This window comes from Cornus florida, unplaced genomic scaffold (genome assembly GCF_030987335.1).
Source record: "Cornus florida cultivar Cherokee Brave unplaced genomic scaffold, ASM3098733v1 CherokeeBrave_3.0.0_Hap2_Chr03, whole genome shotgun sequence".
Lineage (NCBI taxonomy): Eukaryota > Viridiplantae > Streptophyta > Magnoliopsida > Cornales > Cornaceae > Cornus > Cornus florida.
Genome location: NW_026775573.1, coordinates 2232661 through 2250100, shown reverse-complemented (window position 1 = coordinate 2250100; position 17440 = coordinate 2232661). Strand labels below are relative to the sequence as shown.

General features: G+C 33.0%; 3 protein-coding genes and 1 long non-coding RNA gene across 4 annotated transcripts; all 4 read left to right on the top strand.

Annotated features, from left to right (window-relative positions):
- Positions 1–1192: 1192 nt before the first annotated feature.
- On the top strand, positions 1193–2417 carry LOC132299019 (histone H1-like). Its single transcript, XM_059795441.1, has 2 exons — positions 1193–1606; positions 1710–2417. Exons 1-2 carry the CDS (start codon positions 1514–1516, stop codon positions 2208–2210), a joined length of 594 nt encoding a protein of 197 aa, XP_059651424.1. The 5' UTR covers positions 1193–1513; the 3' UTR covers positions 2211–2417.
- Positions 2418–5771: 3354 nt separating this feature from the next.
- LOC132298593 (uncharacterized) lies at positions 5772–6812 on the top strand. Its single transcript, XR_009479908.1, has 2 exons — positions 5772–6100; positions 6452–6812. It is a non-coding gene; the product is annotated as an uncharacterized LOC132298593 (long non-coding RNA).
- A 4067-nt stretch (positions 6813–10879) lies between these two features.
- Positions 10880–11389, top strand: LOC132300934 (BON1-associated protein 1-like). The gene has a single exon (XM_059798239.1). It carries the CDS (start codon positions 11072–11074, stop codon positions 11387–11389), a length of 318 nt encoding a protein of 105 aa, XP_059654222.1. The 5' UTR covers positions 10880–11071.
- Positions 11390–14574: 3185 nt separating this feature from the next.
- Positions 14575–15365, top strand: LOC132298592 (BON1-associated protein 2-like). The gene has a single exon (XM_059794994.1). It carries the CDS (start codon positions 14739–14741, stop codon positions 15240–15242), a length of 504 nt encoding a protein of 167 aa, XP_059650977.1. The 5' UTR covers positions 14575–14738; the 3' UTR covers positions 15243–15365.
- Positions 15366–17440: the final 2075 nt, after the last annotated feature.

Sequence of the window (17440 nt, the reverse complement as noted above, 5' to 3'; positions counted from 1 at the left end):
ACTTAAACCCAACCCAAGTGGGTTCAAACCATATGTCAAGTGATTCGAGCCACTTAGACCATAATCTAATTTCACTGAGCCATATTAAAATTGGTCTGAACCATTTGGTTCGGATTGTATTAAATTCGGCATTTATATAGTATAGATGCATTTTTAATTAGAGAAAGTATTATACGAAGGAGGTTCGTCGTATCCACGAGTTTGTAGTGCTGCTACTAGTAAATGTTGACCGTTGTATTATGGGAGACAAACGTCATAGAGTCTGTAAGCATCATGCGAAACATAAATTGTTTTAAGGATATAGTATCTAATACTAACCTTGGTCAAGGTTCTTTATTTAGTATTATTATTATTTTATTACTTTAATTTGAATGTTTAATTAAATATTGAGTTAAATATTTAATTAATTATTTTTAGTATATTATTAATTATCTTATAGCATATTAGTATAAAGTTAGTTATATCTTAAATATCATATGAAACAAACAATTTTCAATAATCTTAGGATAATTTATTACTTGCGCATATTTTATTTATGCTTCTATTTAAGATATAAACAAATAGAGATTATACTAATATTTGAGTATTGAAATATAATAAAATAATATTATATTTATTATTATGTGATAATATGTTAAACATTGTGTAAAGATGTGAAATTGAATCATGTTATATAAGTAGACTATTAATTTATTTATATAATTTAATATTGGATAAAGTTATTAGAGATAAAATAAAAAAGTTAATCATGGTAGAAATGATGTGTAATAGTCTGATGACATGCAATAGAAATGAATGGGGAGCTATAGGCAACGATGATAATGACAATTACATCACCTTTAGTCAATTTTACTCTAAAAATGGAGTATATTTCAAAACTAATGTGCAGTTGTAGTAGCATAAACCAAATAACTAACTTAACAATTTCATTATTCCCCATAGAAAAATTATTAGTGTGATATTATTAATCAAGTTAATATTTGAATCCATTTCAATTCCCAAAGTAAATGCCTAAAAAATAAAAGCAATATGAAAACAACCGATGTATTTATATTCATTGTACACTTTTTATTAGATTAATTAGTTGTCCTAATTTTACCAACACCAAATGAAGTTAAGAGTTCAACCATTTTGGGCATACAAATATTTTAGCTCATAATATACAAAACATTTCAAATCTCCAAAAGATACATTAACTCTCAACTCAAATTATACCCTTACAAAATCAGATGAAAAGCACGCCCACTGTCACCCCCACAAAGCCTTCATTTCTCAAGCCGCTACAGATCCGTGTCAAACCTAAACAAGCCTCTACAACCGTGGATTAATTTTTAATCATTCAATCTTTTCAAAAGTGGGATCTATCCACGTGACAACGCTTTAATCAATTAGAAGTCATCGTTTCGGTTTTCTGAAGCTGTAAAGACCTTCAAATTTCATCTTAACCGATGCAGATCAGCGAAATTTACCGTCCAGTCGTTTCTTTCTCTCTCTCTCTGTCTGTCTTGCTATCATGGTGTCTGTGGCCGCCAAATCTGCTAAAGTTATGAAAACGAAGAAGCCGTCGGGTCCCAAGAAACCTAGGGCACATCCTCCTTATCTCGAGGTAACAGATCAATTATATATATGTGTGTGTGTGTGTATGATAAGTCTGATATGTATAAAATTTTGTGTAATTGATTGTTCTGATTTGTTTGTGAATTGGTTAGATGATTAAGGGGGCGATTGTGGCTCTGAAGGAGAGGAGCGGTTCGAGCCAGATAGCGATTGCGAAGTTCATCGAACAGAAACAGAAAAATTTACCACCGAATTTCAAGAAGCTTTTGCTTGTTCAATTGAAGAAGCTCGTCGCCGGCGGAAAGATCACAAAGGTCAAAAACTCGTTCAAGCTCTCTGTGGCGGAGAAGCCCAAGGCTGCAGCCACCACCGCCGTTAAGAAGGCAGCTCCGGCGAAGTCTAAGACTGGTGGTTCTGTGAGGCCAAACGCTGCAACTCCGTCTAAGGTGAAAAAGGTTACCACCAAGGCGAAAGCAGTGGCAAAGCCGAAAACAGTGGCAAAGCCGAAAAAGCCTGCGAAGACTGCGGCGGTGACAACGCCGGGGAAGAAGGTTCCGATGAAAGCTGCAAAGCCGGCGGCGGTGAAGGTTAAGAAGCTGAAGAGCATAAAGACGCCGGTGAAGAAAGTTACGACGAAGAAAGGGAAGGAGTGAGATTGTTGGGTTCGTGGTCAGGGTTAGGGTTAGGTCTGTAAATTTATTAATCGGTGGGGGCTTAGTTTGAATGACATATGTTTTCTTTTTGTTTTTTTGATATTTTTGTCTTTTCCTTTCCTTAGTTGTAGTTTGATTCGTTAGTGTGTGTTAAAAGGCTTTCTTTCTAAATGCAGTTTTAATTGAAGACTGAATCGTTTGTGTGTGTGATTCAAACGCTTGATGGTATTTAGAGTATGCAATTGCAATTTTCAAAACTTAAATTCCACATATGGGTCTTGTGTGTTTGGAATATAGGAAAGTTAGAAGAAATGGAAGGAAAATGGAATAAAAGAGAGTAGGAGTTTTGTTGGACACTTTGACTAAGAAAACGTGGAGTGTATACAGTTCTATTGGCTCGATTGAGTTGCAAGTAACGTAAATTTGGAATTCTAAAGATATGCTTTAAAAATTGAATTTCAAGTAAAAGTCCATGTCCAATGATTACGCAAAACTAGAGCGGCTTTATAATCTTACTAATATTTTTATTTATTTTCTTTTTGGGCAAAATGGAATTTATCACTTCATTTTTATCAAACTTCATTTTATTAATACACATTCAAACAGCTCAAAATTACAGCATTTTAGGGTATGAGTTTTATTGAGGAATAAAGTTCTCTTCATGGAAAGACAAAATTTAGATGAAAGGAGATTTATTTGGGGAAACAATTGTCAAAAATTGGTATTGAGCTGGCAAGTTGAATTGAAATTAGGGCATATTTTTAAAAATATTCCCCAACTATTTGAAAGTTAAAAATAATTATTTAGTAAAATAATTAAATAAATATTTAAAAAAAAGTAAAATTGCAAATGAGGTGATTGACTTATTGCATCTTAGAACAAATTTTACTGAAAGAGTTGAATTTTATATGGATTTCTTATCAAATTAAAGTCATATAAAATAGACTTTAATATTTAATACCATTGCATGACCGGTTTTCTTCAATAATTTTTTTTATTTATTTTTAATAATTTTTTATAATAGACAACTAAAACATGTTTAAAAATATTTTTATCATGCATGTATGAACAAACTCAAAGGAAAAAAAATGGAGCTTCTATTGGTTATTTTGCCAGACAACAATGGGGTCTCTATATGATATGATATGGTATGTCTAGTGTGAACTTGTTTTGTTTGAATTGCATTGAAATTGAAGATTTATTGACATTACAAGTTTGATCTTATTATAGATTTCTACCTGATGTGAAACGAATACGTGAAACTGACCGATCTCGATTTGGTAGCAGAATGCTTTCTTACTAAACATGTCTTCCAAGATTAGCAAGCAATACTAGGCTAATGTGGCATTGAAGACCAATGTTAAGGTGCAATATATATATATATATATATATATATATATATATATATATTTCTCTCTCTCTCTCTCTCTGTCTCTCTCCTTATGGACACCATTTTAAATTTCACATTTCACTCACTGAGTATGCCTGTATGCTTGAAACTGATGTATTTCATGTGTTAAACATGTTATTTTCAAACTTCATCGTTATTTTTTCCCTGATTTATTTGCCATTACTGCATCTAGCTTGGGCTTTCATAGTCTTCTCACATTATTTATCAAATTCATTCTTAATTCCATATCAGTTGAATTCATAATATTGCCAACTTTTTAAGTGTTCTGATTGAGGATACAGATGGGTGGTAGAAACACTGCATGTTCTTCTGGATGCTATCAGCTGTAGGATATCGGTAGTCTGTGACATACCAACCATAATATTTGGAGCAGATGGGGACTCACCTAGAGAATGGAGAAGACTCCGGTCCCTAAGGCCATCTGCTTCAGCCTTTTCAGATTTTGGTTTTTCAAAAATGTCACTTCAATTTTTTTAAGAGTCACGTTAAAAAAAAATAAAAAAAAATAAATTTGATGAAAAATTTGTGAAACCGTTATAGTGATGAAGATATTTAATTTATGTTACATTTTGTTTGTTTTTAAGATGTTATGAAATTGCGTGTATTAGAATTTCTATTAAATAATAGTTTTTTAAGATTAAAAATAATGAATTGGAAAAAGAAAATAAGCATTACAAAATCCTATGAGAATAAGAAAATGAATTTTTTTAAAAAAAGGTTTTACAAAATTGAATTTTTTAAATTTTTTTTAAAAAAATTACAGCAGTTAAGGTACTATTTGTGTCAGCCAAACAGTGCCTTAACGACCAAATGCATTGTTTGTGGTAGAAATTTAAAATTTAAAGCAAAAAAAATAAAAAATAAACAAATTTTAAGTTAAAAAAACAAAAATATAAGGTTTTTTAATTTATTTTTTAAGATTAAAAATAATGAATTGGAATAAGAAAAAAGGGATTACATAATCTTACGGGAATAAGAAAATGAATTTTTAATTTTAATTATTTTTTATTTAAAAATTTTTTATAAAAAAATTATAGCTGTTAAGGCACTATTTGTGTCGACAAAATAGTGTCTTAACGGCCAAATACATTATTTGTGGTAGAAATTTACAAATTTAAAGTAAAAAAAAAAAAAAAATTTATTTTTGACCCAAATAAATTTATTTTTGGACAAACAGTGCCTAAATAATATATCTTTTATTTAATGAATTTTATTTTATTATTATTATTTTTAAAAAATTAGGTCAAAATAACATATTTTTGTGTTTTTTTAAAAAAAAACCATTCTGCCAAATTGTGCCTTAAGATACTGTTCCTAACCGTTTTAAAAAAAAAACAAACCTTCATGCAAAATGTCACCGTTTTGCTAAAGGAAAAAACAAAAAATAAATTCCCCACTTAGGCTCGGGCTCGAGGTATTCCGCGAGCCAGCCCACGAGCTGATGTGGGCGCTGCCTATTTTCGCTACCCCGCTGCACTGCATTTGGGCCTCTAAATCGCCAAAAATGGACTTTGGCTAGGTGGCGTGCAGATTTTCTCAATAGCTGCTGTAAAATTCTTTAACTGATAATATCATGTTAGGATCCGCGTCATACCTCAACAAGCCTCCACAATCGTCAATTAAGTTTTAATCCAAAGAATATCAATCAAACTTTTCGAAAGTGGGATCAAGTTTTAATCCAAAGACTGTTTTTGGGTTTTTCTTAAAAAAAACCATTCAGCCAAATTGTGCCTTAAGGTACTGTTCCTAACCGTTTTTTTTTTTAAAAAAAAAAAATCCTTCATGCAAAACGTCACCGTTTTGCTAAAGGAGAAAACAAAAAAAATTCCCCGATCAAGTTTGGGCTCGAGGTATTCCTTGAGCCAGCCTGCGAACTTATGTGGACCCGGCCTATTTTCGCTAGCCGGTGCATTTGGGCCTCCAAATAGCCAAAAATGGACTTTGGCTAGGTGCTGCTGTAAAATTCTTTAACCGATAGAATTATGCTAGGATCCGCAACATACTACAACAAGCCTTTACAATCGATCCGGGTCATACCAAAAGAAGCCTCCACAACCGTTGATTACTTTTCAATCAAAGGCCGTGGATGATGGGCCACCAGAAAAAAAGTACTATATTTTTAGGGCAAATCATTTCAGCCTCCCCAATCGTTATCAACCCTGAACTTGCCCTCTCTCTCTCTCTCTCTCTGCAACTGGAAACCACAAAATCTACGAGAATCAGAAGTTCAAAACCGATATATTTCAGTTTATCTACCTGTCTTCAAGAATCAAAAGTTCAAAACCTATTACCTATATCAAAACCCATATCGGCATATAATTTCAGATTGTTCAAAAAATCTAAACCCAGATCTTTCAGTTTCCATCCCCCGCTGTTCGAGTTCGGGTTCGCCGTTCTTAAGCTTCAGCCGCTGGCCCGCTGTGTCTCAACTCTCAAGCTTGCCCCCCTCGGTCCTCTCTCTCTCTGCAACTGCTATCTTGTATGTATGGGTTTTGTTTTTATTTTTTATTTTTCTAAATCAACTAATCAAGGTCTGTAATTCTTGTTTTGCAAACTAAATCCTATTTGGATATTTTAATTTTTGAGTTTTTTTTTGATAAATTATGCTACAGAGAAAGTAGCGTAAAAAATAGAGAAAGTAACAAATCTTTCCTTTTTCTTTCGTTCACTTTTTAAAAAATGAAAAGTAAAATTATGTTGTTTAACATAATTTTCACTTTTACTTCACAATTTTAGGAATCCACATCGACAGTAAAAATTAAAAAATAAAAATGTTGGTAAACAGGCCCTATCAAAATTATTTTCATGAATGATGTTTTTGGGTTTGCAGATTTAATCCGATGGCTACCACATGCCTCGAGTTTTTGACAAGTCGCTCACATGACATTATTGACGCTGTTGTCAGGCTGAGGTAGATTTCCAGGTCCCTGGGGTGGGGGCAGATTCTGACCATCACAGTATTTGTGGGGCTTCATTACAGTCAATATCAATTAGGTAAGAACATATTAGAGTTGATGTTCTGGAAATCAATTTGTTATATACCTTTATTTCAATTTCTACCCTTGAATTTCCTATGTTGAAGCTAAAAATTTATGTACTTAACCAGATAATATCTCAGCATATTTAGTGTTTGATTAAATGTTTGTACGAAGGTTTGTCAGAAGAATAGATAAAATGCGCTCTTATACGAAGTTGTTACTTGGTTTCTCCATTGATTTTTTTTGAGATTGCCATCTTATCTATCTAGTAAGTCCCTCTACAGTGGCCACACCAAACTCCAAATTTAATTGAAATTATCAATCAATTTGTATCACTACTTGTACTAATCAATATTTGATAATATTTTGTACAAAAATATCAATATTATACTCATGATCTAAAAATTTGGACAACATTTCTCCAACTTTCATGTTATGCCAACTGAGCTTGAAAAGCCTAAAGTTGTGTTTGGAATCCCAAGATTTGATGCGAATTGAAATTTAAAACAAATTTGATTTGTTTAGAACCATGGGATTTTAAAGGAGAATGGAAAGTGATGAAATTTTGAATAAAAACTGCTAACATAAGAAAATTCGGAAAAATTTGAAGGAATTTGATTGCTAATAATTGACAAAATTATTATCGTACAATGGATAAGAACTGCTTTATGTATCATGTTCCACAAACTACTCTCTCTGACATATTTGACATGTTTTTATCCATAATGGTACAAAATTTGTTTATTTTTTTAAATTCCCTTTTACAAATTTTAATTTATTTTATAATGGAAATAAAATCCTATTTTAATTACAATTTAATTCCTTTTCCCCCCTCTAATTCCAAATTCCAAAAAAAAATTGTTAAAAATAAAGCCTAAAACTGATGATGTTCAAAACCAATCCAGACATGGCGAAACGTAGTCCATTTCAACCTAACAGTTAGATGTGAGCGTTGTTATTCATCTTGTATTGGGCTCTTGGGCTTGTCTCGCTCTTGGGCTTTGTTGTAGTGCTGTGTTGTTCTTCTAGAGCAGTTTGGGCTTTTGTCCTTTTTCTTTTTTGGGCCTGGCCCATCCCTTTCTATGGTTCTAAACCTATACAATTAGCTTGACTTTTCTAAGAAATAAAAATTATATGGGCAAATTTTTTTCCCCAAATTTTTTACTTCAAATGATTCATTCATTCGCATTATTAGTGCTTCAATATACAATATTTTGTTGAGCATAAATAGCCAATGGTGAGGATGACACTTAAATCTGTTGAAAATTTTCATTGGATGATTCAGAGAAGTGGAGCCCTAACATTACAATGGACACTACTTGGGTAGGAGTCAGCGATAGAAAATATATATAAAGTAGGAACGAACTCATGGAAAGCACTCTCATCATACCACCGGTCTATTGGTGGATATAATGGTGAGCACTCGCACTCACTCAATGGTGGTGAGTTGTTCAACAAGACAAAAATAAAGTGAGAGAGGATGATTCTTGTTCTCCAACAAGAAATTGATTAGCAATATTCCTAATATTCTAAATTAAGCCAGCTGATCAGACCATATGATCGGTAATACACAATTGATACTTAAGGTTGCACCCTTAGATTAACACCTAGTGTCTGTGTTCAATGAATCTGGCAGGCACAAAACAATTTCCAATTGAAATATTAATTTTCTCACTTGACTATCATTCCAGTAACTTACCAATTATTTTCCTAAAAGTGTTCATGCACAATATATATATATATATATATATTGTGTTGAAAGTTTAAACAAACACACACATACTAGTATTCTTTTTCGGTACTATTCTTGATCTTCAAAATCATTTATTCTCATATAAATAGGTGAATTTCTATCTAAAGTGTATAGTAAGAATTCGAGTTTTAAAAAGAGAAAAGTGAATGTACGAAGAAAAAAAAAAAAAACCCACCTAAATTTAGGTGTTTTATTTCTTTGGCATAGCCTCATATCTACATGTCCTAGAATAGACATATATATATATATATATTTTTTCCTTATAAAATTGGAGAACACATCTTAAAGTTATATACTGTATATTTCTTGTATAGTGGAGTTCAAAGAATATTTGTTTGTATAGTCAAAAAAAGAAAAAAAATGTAATACTTAATAATGAAGTATTCATAATCCATATATAAATGTACTCACATTCCACTTGCTTTTATTAAAAGTGGTATGACACAATTTTCAGTTAAAGACACTCAAAATTGTCCGATAAATTACACTTGAACTCCACTTTTTATAATATAAAATATAAGTAAAATACAATCTCTTTTTATTATTATTATTATTTTTAAATAGAAATATATAAAAAAGAATTTAATATTATTATTATTTATTTCTTGAAGGCAATTATGCATGAGAAGGTCTTAGGTACCCATATTAAGGTAAAGATTGATTCAAAATCTAAGAATTGTGTGGAGGACATAGAAAATGTGGGAGTTGGGTGACCGAAACGGGACCTACCCTACCCAATAGATGAGCAACTAAATTACATCATATATAATTCGTATAAATATATATATAGAAAGATTATGTGTGTGAGAGAGAGAGAGGGAGAGAGAGAGAGAGAGAGAGTAGATGAACAACCATGGGTAGAAAATGAGTGGAAACCATAACTTGTTTCTCGGAATGAACCCGGAAGAGAAATGGTAAACACGCTTGAACATGTCATGTTCAATTTTGAAGCTAGGAGGAAATATATCTAGAAACTGTGCACACTTTTAACGTTGACAGGGTCATAATTTGTCTTCGTAGCGGCTCTTTTCTTTGTTTAGCTAACATGTTGTCATGTGTACAATTAGGCCAATGCGCTTCTTTAAACATCTAATCATATTTCCATCACCAATTTACCTTTAGAACACCATCGTGGACCTTTAATTGTGTTGGTATTACCCATTAGGGAAGGCAAATTACGACATGATTCGATAAACGCATTTAGGTTGACCTTAAACGAATTGAGGTTATAAACAGGTTGACACAATTAACTCGTTTATTTAACCGTATCGGGTTAGAGTTGAAAATTTTAACCCGTGTAATCCATTTATGATCCGTTTAATTTAACATGTTATAATCGTGAATATGACATATGTAATATGTTATTTATTTAAATCCAATTACTATAAATAGTTAAGTCATTTTAACATAAATCTTATTTATTCCTTATGATTTTTTTTTTTTTTTATTTTGAATATTTGGGTTAATTGTGACAATTTTTTATTTATTTATTATTTGATTAAGTATTAAATGTCTCGTTTTAATAAACATGTCATTAAATGGGTTAACACGTTTATTACTTAATAAACGGGTTGGGTTAGTATTGAGAGTTCTTGACATGATTATTAAATGAGCTAATTTTGGATTTACCTATTTGGACTTAATCCGGACTTTTTTGGTTTTTAACCTATACAAGATGGTTAGAATCTTTTTTTTATCAGATGCTTTTTTTATTTATGACTCATCATCCTCCTAGAATTGAGGGAGTAGGTAGGAGTTAATTAGTAACCAAAGATAAGTATAATATCCTTATATTAACACGATTATGGCCTATAAACACAAATTGTCACCCCTACCCATTACATGAGTCAATTCCGTAACACTGTTGAATCCGCTTTCTAAAATATAGATCTTGAAATTTGGACCAGCTGTAGCAAATGACCGTAACATTTGAAGCAAACTCTATTAAACCACATGCACCGACTCTAGTTAGGTACATGCCGCCAAAGCGCAGAATTTTTATGTTTGACAAAGCATGGAATGGATAAACAGTCAAATCCTCCACTAGTATAGTAAAATATATATATATATATTTCTAATAATTCTACTATTTGTCACAAGTCACAATTATGTTTTTAATACGTTGTATTTTAATTGTAGATTGTATACATCATGCACATTACGCCAGATGTTTAGAATTTGGTAACACAATTCAGAGGTGGTTACCAAATTCTATTAAGATTGAGGGGATGGGCATATAATAAATTTATTTAATTGATGTAAAGTAAAGCATACACACGCACTATAAATGCGGGTGGGATTTGTAAAAGTTTGAACTAATCAAAATCATATTCAGAACAGAAACAACCTCTCTCTCTCTCTCTCTCTCTCTCTCTCTCAACAAACTCCTCCTTTCTCTCTTCTCTCCCTCCCACTTCCTTCAAAACCCTTCTATTTCTTTCTCTCTTCTTTCCCTTCCACTTCCTTCAAAACCCTTATATATACATACACACACAGATAAACAACTCCGCTCAAACATTCAGTCAATAATTAACAAACAATGTCACGCTCGATAGAAATCACGGTGATCTCCGGTGAAGGACTACGGGTGGATCCAAAACATCCGGTGAAGAAAAATGCTTTCGTCGTAGTCCGGACCGACTCCGGTAAGGCCCAAGCAACGAGGTTCGACACCAAAGGCTGAAGCTACCCTGTGTGGAATGAGAAGCTGGTAGTGGACATGCCGGTTCACTCGCGGTTCATGACGGTGGAGGTGCAATGCAAGACTAGTTCCGGCACCAAAGTGATTGGGATTGCGAGAATTCCGGCGACGGACTTCGTCGGAGGTTACATTCCGGATACCTACCTGCACTTCTTGAGTTACAGGTTGAGGGATGTCAGTGGTGAGCGGAACGGGATTATTAATCTGTCGGTGAGAATGAAGGTGCCGGAAAATTCGAGTTGTGCGGCTTCCTGCTCGCGGCCGTGGATGGCAGCTCCGGCAGCGGATAAGGTTTCTGGTGGAGCCGTGACAGGCATTCCAGTTTGGTATTATTGATACCAAATCTAGTGAAGTGTTGGCAGTATTTCAAAGTAGTTTTGTGTATTGGCATCTGGAAAAAGAGATGATCCAAAGGATTGGCGGTAGTACTGTAATTAGTAGCCTGTGGCAGAAATATCAAGGGTTCTCAACATACCTTTCTTTCAAAGCAAGCCAAGCAATGAAAATCACCTGTAAATTTTTATATCAATGCAATATGAGAACTAAACAAATTGATAAAATATTGATATATATTATACACTATATATCATTCTCTCTAATATCCAGGGCGAACTCGATCAATGATGTGTATCCCAAGTTGTTGCATACTGCATATCCACTCATTTATATTAAATTACTTTATCATTAGGGTACGATGTGGGACAAACGACCCTTGTTACATTTTCTCCTACCCAAACTCGCAATGCCCTTATTGCGGCTCGGGCCACTCTACCTATTTGGGGTAACTCACTCAGACGCCTTTCGGGCCGAACACTTGTTGTGGCACTAGATCAAGATAGACGCTTGCCCATTTATCTAAAAATTTAAATTGTTGAGTGGTGCTACATCCTTATCTATTTATATACAATCACTTTTTTATCTGAGTTCGATTTTAGACAAATAACCTTTGTTACAATAAGCTAGCCTTTAGACTTTGACCATGTTTGGAAATTGCTATTATTGGGTTATCCGTAGCTAGTGGTAAGGAAAGGAGACCCAAATTAATAGGAAGCACCAAGTAATACTAGTGGATAATACTCCCCAAAAAAAAAAAAAAAAATCTATAGGAGTTAGCCATTTTATCCCTCTATCGTACTAGATGTATTTGACATTATTAAACATATTTTTATATTTTTGTTTTTAAAAATCTTGTAACTAATTTTAAGTTACAAATATACTTCCATTCACATATCAACACACTGCTACAAAAACATTATTTGAAAGCAAGAAGAGATATCATTAGATAAAGAATCATTCTCTCTCATGGACTTGGAATTGGAACCGTAAATCAACGATTTCTTATTTTGGAATCAAAACAAAATCATAAAAGAACTTGATGGATGTATAATTTAAATACATGCGGATCGAAGAAAGATGGTTAAATTAACGCACTATCTCATTAGATTGAGATATGCTATACAGATTATGATAAAGATTAAGCTTATATATTACGGTAAGGATTAAGATGACGGTAATCTACGTTACATCGTGACCTAAGTCCTATAAATAAAGGGGGCTAATCGATGTTTGCGGGTATGCAATAAATACTAACTCATATTCTTGATTTCTTCAGAGAGATTATTTCGTACACTGACTTGTTCGTTGGAGTCTATTCCACCGGTAACACACCGGTACTTGTAGGATCACCAATCAGATCAGATTCAGATCGCGCAGAATCCATCATCAGCATAATTGAAATGAAATGACAATTTTAACGATTTTTTGTGCACCTCTAGCACTTAGGAACGCATAGACCATTGAGCAACTATATTACATTCCAAACTGGTAAAGAACACAAGAACAGCTATAGCCTATATTACATCAATATATAATTCATATATAAATATACACACACATTACACGAGCGCGGATTTATGGATTGAGAATAGATGAAGAAGCATGGGCAGAAAATGAGTGGAAACTGGCGACTTGTTTCTGGGAATGAACCCGGAAGAGAATAGTAAACAACGGCCATGTTATGGCATGCATGGAGAAGAAATATACTAGAAACTGCGCGCTTGTACCGTTGACAGGGTCATAAATCGTCGTCTTCGGAATCCATAAAGCCGCCAAAGCACAGAATATTCAAATAATTCTTCTATTTGTCAAAGCGCACAAAGTACGTTTTTAATTATAGATTAATTAGATGCAGCATACATCACGTACGTCCATTACGTCACGTATATGTTTATAGTTTGGTAACACGTTTGCTTCCATTAATCAAAGTTGGTGAACATTGGGATTTGTAAGAATAATTAACTACTAATTGTTTAAATACATCAAGTGTGATTATAACTCAACCTTTATCAAAATCTTTAATTCAAATATACAATAACACCAAATATTCATACGTTCATATTTCTAAAATCTCTTCTAGGTTACTTAATTCACGTGTTATGAATCAAATAAGTTTATGTAGAGGTATTAATAAATTTAAATAATCAAATTTGCTTGTTAGACACATATCCTCATGCTCAACACATGATTGACTGAACATAAATATGTATTTTATGGATTATGCATTGAATTTGTTCCATGTTATGTCCTAGTTAGACTAATATATATATATATATATTAAGAGTGAATTTGTTTCAATTTGATTTTTTTTTTTTAATATTACATAATTTACATATAGGTGTCAAAACTTTATTGGATCAGGTAGAAGGAATTTTCTACTTATGGGTTAGGAGGCCGGAAGTATACCCCCTCTGTGACTCAGTCCCATAATAAATTGGGTACTTTGGAAACTTTATTTTTAGCTCGAAGGAAGTATCGAGGAAAGTTGCACAAAGCATCTCCTTTCATCCTTCCAAAAATTAAAGAAAACAGAGAAAAACTTCTCTATAAATGTGAAATACCATTTTTTTCCCTTTAATTATTTACCAAATTAGTTTGTTAAACTTTACTAGTTTAGAATGATTATTTAATTTTTATTAAAGTTAAGGAGGTAACACTTGAATACAATTTCTTTATTTATCTTTATCAATCTTCTACTTTAATGCTTTATTTAATTAAAAGGAAAAAAAAGAAAGAAATCTATTGACATGTACAATTTTATTTTTAACTTGACTCAAATTCTAGACTTTATTTAGTTCGAAGGAAGAAACGAAGAAGGTAGGATGAAACATCCCTTTGACTCATTGTTTTCCTCCCTCCAAATTAGAGGCCAAAGAAACAGATTCTTTTCCACAAATGTAAAATGCCATTTGTACCTTTAATTATTTAACAAATTATTTTATTAAAATGAATGTTTAATTTTTAATAAAATTAATGATAAATTTATTTAATTAATGTATTTTAGTAACATTTATAATTATTACTCCAATAAATACAGAGCGTGCTTTATACGCAAAAGTGTTTGTTGGATTGGTAATACTTTGAAGTCAAATCAAAAGCAAACAGACCACACGCCAAACTTGAATTCATCTACTACGTATGCGAGACAGTAAATTTAGAAACAACCTCTCTCTTTCTCTCTCTACCTTCTCTCTCCTTCCTCTCTCCTTCTCTCTTCTTTCCCTCCAGTTTCCTTCAAAAACCCTTTATAAATACACACAGTCACACATTCAGATCCATATTCCATAACCCCCATAAACATTCAATCATCAATAAGGGCGCATATATAAACCTCTGATATATATCGACAATGTCACGCGCGATTGAAATCACGGTGATCTCTGGCGAGGGTCTTCGTACGGATCGAAAACGATCGGTGAAGAAAAACGCTTTCGTCGTGGTCCGAACGGACTCCGGTAAGGCCCAAATGTCGAGGCTCGATACCGAAGGCGGAAGCTACCCGGTGTGGAACGAGAAGCTGGCGGTGGACATGCCGGTTCACGCGCGGTTCGTGACGGTGGAGGTGCAATGCAGGACTGGTTCCGGCGACAAGTTGGTTGGGGCGGCGAGGATTCCGGCGACTGACTTCGTCGGAGGTTACACGCCGGACAATTACTTGCACTTTTTGAGTTATAGGTTGAGGGATGGTAATGGGGAGCGGAACGGGATTATTAATCTGTCGGTGAAAACGAATGGGCCAGAAAATTCCAGTTCCAGTTGTGCCGCTTCATGCTCGCGGCCGTGGATGGCGACTCCGGCGGCAGATAGGGTTTCCAGTGGAGTTGTGACCGGTGTTCCGGTTCCGTATTATTGATCCCAAATCTAGTTTACATTTGGACCGTCCTTTTCAGAAAAAAGTTGTATATAATCCTATTAACAAGGATAAGGTCAAGGTAAAAACCAGTAATCGAATGTTGATTTTAATAACGATTCAGTTTCAAAGCTAGCTAATATTCTTTATTTGTTTGGATTGTGTTTTGATTTTCTTTATTTGCTTGGATTATGTTTTGATGAGTTGACATAATAGAATAATATTTAGGTCCAAAATAATGAGATCTACGCTACTACATGGATTAATAATAAAAAAACATATCATTTTTAATTACTAAGATATATTCATTTATCAAATAAGAGATGGTAATTTAATTATAATTTATGATTTGGTAATTGATCCACATTAGCGTTTCAAAAATAGATATATATAAATAATATTTAAGTCTAGTGAGATCTATACCAAATTCACGGCTAATGTGCACCAATAATAAATAAACAATGTCATCTTTAATTATCAAATTAAATATGATGGGCAAATACCACTTACCAAATCAAAAATTTGATTATCAAAAAGTACCGGAATCTACATATTGATTTGTTTTTTTTTTTTTTTTTACAATTTTTTTGAACCATATGTGTCAAAAGGTGCATGTACGGTTCCTAAGGAGTACAATTTTGCCCTACTCAACCGACTTTATCGAGAAAGATTACCTTTTTTTAGGCCAAGACTCTGGAAAAGTGGTGATTCAATTCGATGCTGTTTAAGAAGGAGTATAGTATTTCAATATATATTTTGACTATGAGGCTTGACAATAAAAATAAAAATAATATGAGACATGAAGCAATTTTATTTATTTATTTATTTTTCATGAAGCAAATTTATGGATGTGACCTTTAGGTATTTGATATATATACATTTCAATTATTCAATAAAAATGGATGGGGCACTTTAGGTATGGTTTGGTGTTTGATCCAGAATTCAATTTTTAATTAAAACATTAGTAAGAATGCTATTAAGAGAGTAGTCCATGTCTTGGGATGAAGTCTCTGGGGGAGAGTTAAATTTTGATTCCCGGAAAGATTGTATTAATATATTACAAATACGAGGTTAGATTATATCACCATTCATATGGGGGGTGGTCACGATTTTCTACCATATGATCAAAAACATCTTTTAATTGAAATAAATTTCAACACAAATAAAAATGCTAATTCATCAATCATCAAATTTGCCCAGATGTGTCCTTTCCGTTGAGAGAAGTCTAGGGGATATTTAGTCCCAATAATGATGATGCTGTGTTTCGTACCTACAAAACAATGGTAGTACCGTAGTAGTAGTAGTATTTCAAAGGGGTTTGGCCATGACAAACTCGCACTCATTCAACACCAAAATGTCAACAAAATAGTATACACTAACGGGTACGTAACTACTCTCTTCATTCCATAAAAAGTGTTACTTTTAAAAAGTCGTGACTTTCACAAATTGAACTGATATGATTCCCGAAACATGACACTATTTTTGGGGCGGAGGTAGTACTACATTACAGGAGGACAATTGTGACAACTCTTCTGTAATAGTCAAAAGCATAGAACAATAACACATTGAAAATATATCGAGTGAGTGAGTCTGAACTGACTAGTGGAACTGTAAATTCGGAACAAATTCCATACATAACAAATTTTAGTAGACAGTTTACATTCAAGTTTCTCTATGAAAGAACTAAATCACAAAAATTAAACGAAATATATAATTGTAAACAGAAAAAATAAATAAATAAATAAAGAACACCTAAATTCTACAAAAATTTGCTCAAATCTCATCAATCTACAAAGGAATTGAAATTTTATCTTGAAGTCTTGGTGAACAAATAGAATTTCGATTAACATGTAAACTCAGCAGCAATACAAATAAAGAAAATCAAAACATGAACTAACGTGAAAACTTGAAGAAAGGATATGACCAGAAACAAAGAGAAATCAAAGGTTTATACTTACATTTGTTAATCCCTTCAAACAATTCTTTATCATCATCAATCTTTTCTCTTTCGACGAGTTACAACTGGCTGTTTTTTTCGGATCTGAGCTCAAACACACGAAAAATCAACAAATCATTAGGCCTGTAATGTTGATTAATGGCACACATAGATGCACTACGACGAATAAAGATAAAGTTTTAAACAGTGGAGGGATTCATTTAATTAGCTTATGAATAAGATTAAGCCACACGAAAAGGCAATT

What these genes read in the sequence shown, in the direction of transcription:
- LOC132299019 (XM_059795441.1), top strand. Translation starts at nt 1,514, where the DNA reads ATGGTGTCTGTGGCCGCCAAATCTGCTAAAGTTATGAAAACGAAGAAG. An exon ending in CACATCCTCCTTATCTCGAG is followed by an intron (nt 1,607 to 1,709) that starts GTAACAGATCAA and finishes TGAATTGGTTAG; the next exon opens with ATGATTAAGGGGGCGATTGT.
- LOC132300934 (XM_059798239.1), top strand. Translation starts at nt 11,072, where the DNA reads ATGCCGGTTCACTCGCGGTTCATGACGGTGGAGGTGCAATGCAAGACT.
- LOC132298592 (XM_059794994.1), top strand. Translation starts at nt 14,739, where the DNA reads ATGTCACGCGCGATTGAAATCACGGTGATCTCTGGCGAGGGTCTTCGT.